General features: G+C 38.2%; 1 protein-coding gene across 1 annotated transcript in view; it reads left to right on the top strand.

Annotated features, from left to right (window-relative positions):
* Positions 1–923: 923 nt before the first annotated feature.
* Positions 924–9,216, top strand: part of GABRG2 (gamma-aminobutyric acid type A receptor subunit gamma2) — a gene marked incomplete at its 3' end in the record, with an annotated part of 72,435 nt that continues 64,142 nt past the window's right edge. Inside the window, exon 1 of the mRNA XM_082006297.1 lies at positions 924–1,790. Within this exon, the coding sequence (XP_081862423.1) occupies positions 1,684–1,790 (107 nt within the window). The 5' untranslated portion in view covers positions 924–1,683. The remainder of the gene's footprint in view (positions 1,791–9,216) is intronic.

The raw sequence follows: 9,216 nt of genomic DNA, 5'->3' as shown, positions 1-9,216 counted from the left end.
AAAGTACAGGATCGAATTATCACAGAACTATCCAGGGGCCAAGATATATTTCATTCAACTAATAACGTTGAACTATTGCTTATTGTTATAGTTAAATATATCATGTTTGGAAATGAAAAAAATTAGCTTGATGGCTGAAGGCTGGATCTATGGGTTTTTTTAGAATCTGGGACAACAACTACTGTAACGATCTATTTTTGATGGATAAATTTCATTTTACCTTTGGACATTGGGAATTACCAGATTGGCCAGGCTATTGGCAGGTTTGAGCAGGATCCAAGTGTCAAACTTTGTTCAGACAAGACTCAGTCCAGAGGGAAATTTTGATGCTTTTATTCTATTAGGAGCATTTCACTTTCTCTCCATTCAAGTGTTCTTTAGAAAAATTATTCCTTTATTTCTCCTTTGACTTTTAGAAAGATAGGCTTTGAACTGAAACCTGTGTCAGGTCACATCTCCCGGTTCCTGATGATCATGGTTGCACATCAATCTCCCAGTTTATAAACAGCACTAAGGAGGCTTGATGCAGTCTCCACTTGCTTTGGTTTTAGGCAGAAAAAATTGGGGAAATAAAAAATTTGTTATTGTAGATCATGGTCCAAGTACCTCTTTTAGACTGAGGTGCTCTTACTTTGGGAGATCATGAGATTCCCTGACTTTTTTTACTTCACTAGTAGCTGCTAAATTACGTCTTTGGACAATGGAACTTGGGATTCTGGCTCCAAAATTTGGCAAGGTAGCCAGCTTTTATAGCCATCTAGTGTTTCCCCTCTGGCCAGGAAGCATTTCCTGTGTCTGTGTAGCCTGATTTTATTAGGGGGAGGGGAAATAAAAACGTTGCATATTCCCCCTAATCCTATCACACACTAAATCACCTCATTCATACTGACTCCACCAATGCTGCTTTCCCCATTTCCTGAGTTACTTAGCAACAACCATCCCTCCCTTTTCCACTCCCCCATCCATCCTTTCATTTTTTTCCCCTTTGCAATCACGATTTCCAGGCTGTTTAGAAAAATGAGGATGCTCAGCAGCATAGGGCAAGCTTTTCTTTCCAACCTCCCTTTTTATGCCTGCCAAATCCTTCTCGCCTCCAAAATGAAAACCCAGGCTGCCTGCATATGTGTAATCAAAGGTTAAAAAGCACCCCGGCTGACACCACGCATGTGTTAATCTGTGCTGCAGCAGAGTGCATCATTTCCACTTTGACCTCAGAGTTAATCTGCATTCAGGCAGAAGCTGCATTGCTTTATTCTTTCTTTTTTTTCTCTCATTTTCTCTTTCTATTGCTTTATCGGATTTTGTTGCATGTGTGAGTTGCTCTAAATGTGTGCATGTGTATGTGTTTCTTCTTTCTTTGATTGTTTTTATTCTGCGAGTGTCTGTGGTTCCGGATTTTTTTTCTTTTCTCACAATTATATTGTTCCCCTAGATTTGGAAGCTGCTGCCTGCTGCCTGAGCTGACGTTTTCTGATTATATCTGCAAAGGGCTTGTGCAGATCTAATTTCTGTCCCCCTGCATATTAATTCCCGCAGCTGGGCGCAATGTATCATCCCACTGACGGGACCTGGTAGGGAGGGGGGGGAGAACCACTACCAAAAAAAAATTAAAGAAGGGGAAGGATCCATCTGCAACCAAGAGGAAAGGGGAAAAAACTTGGCGGGGTGGGGGGAGAAAAAGAGATGATTCTTCCAAATCCAACAAGCCTGGGGAACACTGCATTTTTGAATCCTGCATTTTCTCTCAAAATGATGGTGTGGGCACTTCTGTTCCTCTCTCTCATCCAGTGGTAAGCTGTGCTTTCTGATTCTGTTGGGGGGGGGGGACGCGGGGGGGGGGGGGCGAAGAATCTGTTTGCAAATTTGCAGAGCTGTGGTGAGAATGCCGGGGGTTTGGATAGTGGCATTACATTCATATATGTCCTAGCAGCTGACTTAGAATGTTTTATTTCCCTTATAATTGTGTCGCTCTGAAATGGACAGGGAGTGTAAGCGGCGGGTGTGCATGATGGTGGTACATGCCGGGTGTTTCACAGAATTTGATGCCATATTAAGGAAGCCTTTTATCTCTGAATTATTGTTTGCCACAGTGCATGGAGTTACCATACAGCTGTGTTTTGCGGGCAGAATGTCGGTGCATTCATGCTTGTTTTCACCTAAGCGGCCACATCATGGCTGTGCCCGGGCTACGGGCTCCGAAGCGCCGCACGTTCCGCCCGTGGGTGAGGAGCCAGTGCGAGGGCTTCGGACCGCGGGCAGAGCCGCGGCTGTGCGCGCAGCCCTCCCGAGGCAGGCGGCAGGGTGCTGCCCGCGTTTCGCCGTTACAGAAGTGCTTGTAATGCCGGTGGAACAAGCGGTGGGATCTAACAGCGTTCACCGCTCGTAGGAGATGAATGTTTACAGGAGCATTTACCCCCCTGCACCGACACATGCACTGTTTGGCGACAACCTGTGCATGCTGCATACCTGCATCGTACGGACAAATGTAAAGAGATAAACATCTTAACAGCAGAGGAAGGAGCTTATATGTGTACGAGTAGAAAGTGGCGGGGGGGGGGTGAGTATTGCTGCAGTGCCAAGCATCTCGCTGAACCAGACGTTCCTGGAAAAATACGTGGACTGTGCATTTAACAGGTTAGATGAGAAAGTAGCACCGCATTACAAAGCACCTGGCCTTTCAAGTGGTAATAGGCTTTTCCTCACAGCTGCGCAAGCCGTGTTGTCATTGATACGTTAGAAGTTAGCACCTACTCTCCTTTCTACTATTAATGCTGTATTCATACAGGCTCCTCATTCAAACTTACCTTCTTTCTTCTCCCCTCGTTTTACCTGGGTACTACTGTACTAAAAAGTGGGTTCTTTCTGTTTGCTCTTTTGTTTGTTTAAGAACAATCAGACTTTGTAGCTGCAGTGGTAGGATTTTAGTTCTAAGCAAAATAAAAGGCCAAAATTATTGGCCAGGGAAATTAAAAGTTTCTGGGTTTTAGAGTAACTTTCTTGACACAAAAAGGACTTTGTAGAGAATCCTGTGAAAAGAAACTTAACACAGTTGAAAATGGAGTAGAAAGTGAAATAAAACTTGGTCAGTGTACCATGAGGTATTATTATACTTCCCTATTATTGGGAGTAAGGCAGGTGTAAGGTATCTCTGATTCTTCCAGAATCATTTATGTTTACTATGCAAATACAGCAATGGAAAATGAGCTTTTACAGGATTTCATGAACACAGGCTCTCAGATTATTTTGACATAAAAGTAGCACTAAAATAATCCCGTATATTTATTTTAACACACTTCCTTCTTTTCACTCATCTTCCAGAATGGCATAGCCTGAGAGGAATTTTGCCAAAATTATTTCATAAGCTTTAAAAGAAACTCTTCATAATGCAAATTAAATTTTTATCTCAGCAAAAGGTTCTGTTTTCTCTTCATAGCCATCTGATATCCAAGATGGTTTCCTCTGACAGCTTTCTGACCTCATAATTTTAAAGAATAAGTAATAGGCAGAGAAACAATATTATAGAACTACAAGTAAGTAGAAAATTATCCTTAGTGCATTACAAAAATATTTTAAATAAGTCAACATGCAAATAGGATTTTAATTCTAATAATAGGGACACTTTCCTCCTCCTGTTGTGGAAGAAACCTTACTATTAGTTTTGGAAACCCATGGACCAAGATAGAATTACAAAAGCTGAACTTAGCTACCATTTATTTATAGCCAGGATGAAAGTTTTTCTTTGTTAAAAACTTATCAAACACTTCAGAAAGAAGCGAATGTCATTATATTATGTGTCGCTTGTATTGGGCACTGAAATTCTTAAAGGCCAATGCAACTGAACACTAACATATGCGCTCCGTGTTATGCATGTGAAGAAATGTGTTGACATCAATCAGAATACACAAAAAAGCTTAAGTATTTGCAGAATCTGATCAAAGTAATTGAACACATAAAAACTGATTGCCAATATTGTGCAGGAGTTTTCCCCATATTAATACAAAAAAAAATACTATATAGAGAAATTGATTGTTGCACAATTGTTGATATTTAGATGATTAGAGAAAGAAGAGGTAAGTTAGGGCTCAGGCATTAATGGAAGTGGCTAGAATTGTGGCATTGACTTCAGCAAACCATGATTTGACTGAATTCAGAACAAACGTCATACTACAGCACTGCATTATTTTACCTTCACAATAATTTTATGCATTAGTTTATTACGTGCACAGAGTACATCCTTACAACTGTGCACACTAAAGTTTTAGGAAGTGCCTTCTTCCAATTTGTTGCTTGACATTCATAACTGTAGTGCAACGTTCTGGCATAAAATTCCCCCACCATCTTATCACTCAGACTAGTGTAACAGCATCCTATAGTCCATCCCATATCAGCTGAAGCTGTGTTTCAGTGAAAATTAGTCAAAAGAAACTCCAAATTTCTGAAAATGGTGCATCAAAATCTTGGGATTTATAAACACTTCAAAAACGTAAATAAAACAGTTTAATACTTGCATGCCTCAATAAGATGTTTAATTGGAACTAATTATTTGATTACACTTATTGAACACATAATAGGTAATTAACATGTTACATGTAATAAAGCTCGCTCACCAACGAAGTTTCAAATAGATTGAAAGCTGTACTCTGCACACTATTCACATATAAGTTTTATTAGTTATTTTTGCATAGTCCTTAAGTTTAACAAATTGTCAGCAAAAATCACATGAACACAGCAATGTACAGATGTGAAATGTTGGACACTAGCTACTTTTATTTTTTCACTTGTCAGTGCTCAAGTAGTGTTGTGGCAATGTTTCTGTGCTGCAGCTAGATACCTAAAACGGAAACCTGTCAAGTCTGATCAGAAAAAAGCATAAACAAAGTAATAATTTTAGCACCAAATATTTTGGTGCATATGTGAACATATGGATTTTTACTAGTAAGTTACTGAACATGGGAGTAAATAAAATTGTTTTGTCCTTGTAACGCACTAGCAAGCAGGGTTCTTGCACTGTGTGATGTGATATGATAACAACGATTAAAAGGGGCATGAATATTCCTGAGCTGAACAGTCATTCAGAGTTACTGTAAAGGTTGCTAACATTGGTTTGGTATTAATCCTGCAGCAGTAGTTATTCATATACTAACTTCCAATGCTTTCACACACATAAATCAGACATCCCACTGAAGTCACTTGGAACATTACTGGAATCTCAGCAAGAGACAATTTCTCAATTAACAAGGAATGGTCCCTTTTAAAGAAGTATCATGACAGAAGATGTGAATCTAGGTGCTGTTAAATGATGATTTGTCTATGAAACTATGAAGTTGAATATTTACTCCTGACTGGCCTATATACTACAGTGTTTGTTTCAGCAGAGCTGAGGCTGTATGGACACAGGACCTGCACTCTACTTGGACATTTCAGGGGTAGCAAGGAGGGTGAGACTGCCTTTAAGTTTTTCACAGCCATGCTGCATTCCTGACTGTTATCAGCTGTAATGCTGGGATAGAAACTTGGAACAACTATTATTGTAATAAAAAAGATACCAAAAACACTGATCTAAAGGAGATTTGAACAATTAAGTAAAATTCTCACTACCTCATATTAATAACTTGATGGGTCAAAAAAGATTACAGATGCTGTTTCCCTTCTTGCAAGTATATAATGATTTGGAGGTGTGGATTAAAACTTAACTAACTAACTTCTTCTTTAATTTAACTAACTTCTTTTTTAGTGAATATACCACCTAACCATAACCTGCATGCCAAAATTCATGTATTCCAAAATACTTTAATGAATATGCAAAGAGATGTTAGAAAGCCTTTCAGAAAGTTTGAATCCTTGAAATTCTGAGAAGTGAAACGTGTTAGTAAAAAAATATAGAAACTAACTACAGTAAAAATAAATTAGGAAATGCATCTACTCTTTTAACGTAGTAATTCCAATATGATTCATATTATATGTCTTCTTCATGGCCATCCAAATCATGCTTTTGGGTTGTAAGTTTAAACTTTCTTGATTAGTGATGGAAAATATATCTTGTTGATTTAGATTGTGGTCACATTGTTTTCTTCTCTATGTTACATTTGCTCTGTTGGCATATGTCAACAAATTCTGTAACAGTTGCACAAAAATTTTAAAGGGAAGAAGAGTCTGATAGGATTGAACTGATGAAGGGAAGAGAAGCAAATATCTGGTCAAAGTAAACTCATTCCAAGTCTCAGTCCCAGTACAATTAAATTCTTATATCCTTCAGTAATAACCACCAATTTCTCCAACAAAGAACTGAATTGTGAATTGAAAGCATGAATTATAAAAGGATTAGATAAAGCATTGGACACAGGTGAGCAATAACAGATACACATGTTTATAGGAAAGTTGATTTTTTTTCATATTCTACATCTTATGCCTGCTTAGATATATCTGTACTGATCTGTACAGTACCTTGTAGAGATACATTCAAGTAAGCTCTAAAGCAGATGCAGTTTTAAGGTCAATACCTCTGACTGGCACTGTCCTGCGACGTGGAGATGCACTAGCTCATTTGAAGCTACTCTGTAGCTAGCTGTAGCTAGCCCTGTAGCCTTTCCCTTGTTATGTTCAGCCACTCTAGCTATAAAAGTTCTATATATTCCTAGATACAAAGATTCTATTAGGGTGATCATCTGATATATTTTTTTTAAACATTCAGCAGAATAACTGGAGTGTACTGTGGTTCTCTGCTTCATTTGTACAGTCTGATCTGCTGCTTTACAAACTATTTTACCTGCACCCCACTCACAGTCTTCTACAGAAAAAGAGGTAGATTACCTGAGAATGGCAGAGAAGTATACAATGCTAGCTGGGGGCTTGCTTAATATGAATCTGGGCTTAGAAAATATACACATGAAGAAAATTATTGACATTGGGATGTTAGAACTGAAGGGGTATTTTAATTTTCATGCTTCATAGCCTACCTAGTGTTGTACTTTTGTAATGGACACTTATTGCAATATAAATTCCCTTTAACGCAGATGGTAAGCTTTGATTGTCCATTTTCCCCACCATGTCTACTAAGAAATCGACACCCTATCCTATACCTAATGCTGATAATCACAGCAGTTTTAGGAATCTCCTCACATGATAGGCCTAATTTTATCCTCTCAGTAATCCCTGACCCACTGAAGTCAGTCTCTTGCTGAGACAAAAGCTGGGACCTATACAGTATAAATTCTGTATAAAGGTAGTTCTGTGTTCGTAAGTAAGAACTGGGAAATAACCCAAAGTTAAATTATAATTCAGTAAGAATCTTCAGGAAGTGTTTCTTACACTGCATAATGTTTTTACTTTTTGCAGACAGCTCTCAACCTACATTCCAGCTAACTGATTTACAATATCTCTGAACACTCTTTTCTTCATTCCTTCTTTATTCTTTATAGAAGCTCAGCTTAAACTTTACACTCCACTTCAGCCCACAGACTGTAATGTAAATTGATCTTAAGTGGCATACAGGTCTTGTCCTGTCCATCTGGACGTAAAGGAATTTCTCCATTCAAGAACAGAGCTTGTTTTCTGTGAATGGAAGTTCTGAACAAGAACTAGGTAGACCTTGTGGCAGTAAAAAGAGACAGACATGTTTGTTTATCTCTTTTTTAGAACAGATATGACAACTGATGATAGAAATAGATGTCCAGGTGACTTCACTGGAATTACAGGTATGCTTCTGGGCTCAAAGGTGGAGGCTGTTTAGTTAGAACAACATACATTCATTATATGATGAATAAAAAGACAGTAGAAAGTACCAGGAAAGGACCATAAATAGTAGGAAAAAAAAGTCCATCACCATAGACGGGTAACTATAATAATTATTATTAGGTAAGGAAGAGCTTATTTCATAGAATGAGACTAAAAACAAACTTGTTGAGCACTAATGAAATTAGAGACTACCATTGCCTCTAGTGAATATATCCAAAGCACAAAAAGCAGGGTGAAGAGCTATTTTAACTGAAGGACAGATGAGAAAGGAACAGCATAAACTGTCCATTCTCAATGCACCGATTTTTTTAGCTTTAGACTTAATATGATGAGTGACTTCTGATGACTTAAAACTTAATATTCATTGCATGCTTCCTTCTGATACTGGGTTATGTCCCAAATTGTCATGGTGCTAATAAAAAGCATACCATGAGAGTCTGAATTCACCTCATGTGCACACCTATAGAGGCACATTGTCATTACAGGCATTTTATTTAGGTGAGCTCCTGTGTCAGAAGAGCTCCGGTGCAGTAAATAGGAGCTTTGCTGTTGTTTGAATTTGGTCCAGCTTTCTATCTGTCATATCCAGAAGTAACCTGCTTGTTTGCGTCTTCCCATTAAGAAGAAATTCAGCTTAGCATTAAGCCAGAAGGTGGAGAAAACAGCATTAAATTTTATCTTTGGAAACAAGAAAATAATATTACTTGCTTTTAAACTTGTTATATGAAGTGGTTAGAAATTTATTTATATCAGAATGTGTAACCAACTCCTTCAATGTGAGAAATTTACAAAAAGCTATCTCTTTTTTTCATCCATATGAAAAAAGAGTGGGAAGACGGAGATAGTGGGTACATATATTCACAAGTCCCAACACCTGCTAACTGGCTCAGACTAACTGAGGTAAAAGAGGGGCGAAGGTGATAGGTTGAAGAAAGCTATTGAAAGAACAGTGAGGATTACATCTTGTGTGATTCTGGGGTATATGTATAGTTGTGACAGGAAATTAATATGCGAGTCTTGTCAGACTGAATATTGGGTATTCAGTCTGACACAGGGTGATATCCTCTTATTTATATAACTGGGTAATATTTTTAACACGACTACTGTCAAAAAAGGAGGCTTTCATGCTGCTGAAAACCACCAGTGAATGCATAAGCAGAAGAGAAGTGTAGCAAACACCTTATTTGTAAATGACTACCTCAGCTGCATAATGCTTTTTCATGTGATGTCCTAAGCAACATGGAAAAAGTTGACTACAGAAGCATTACTTGTTTTCTCTTATATAAAGTGCATAAAGCACCCAATGAAATTACCATTGGCTGCCTGAAAACCTATGAAAATGGTTTTCTTTCTAATCAGTGAAGTAATGCAGAGCCCAAAGATTTATACAGATTCAAAAAGAAGAAAAATACTTCAAAGTCCATTAAACTCAGTGGTAACATTTCATTATGGGAAATCTCTAGCTGCACGTTTCTGGAAGCG

Source organism: Phaethon aethereus (genome assembly GCF_964289735.1).
Source record: "Phaethon aethereus genome assembly, chromosome: 14".
Lineage (NCBI taxonomy): Eukaryota > Metazoa > Chordata > Aves > Phaethontiformes > Phaethontidae > Phaethon > Phaethon aethereus.
Note: the sequence above shows the minus strand (reverse complement) of the source record. Positions and strands in the feature narration are given on the sequence as shown.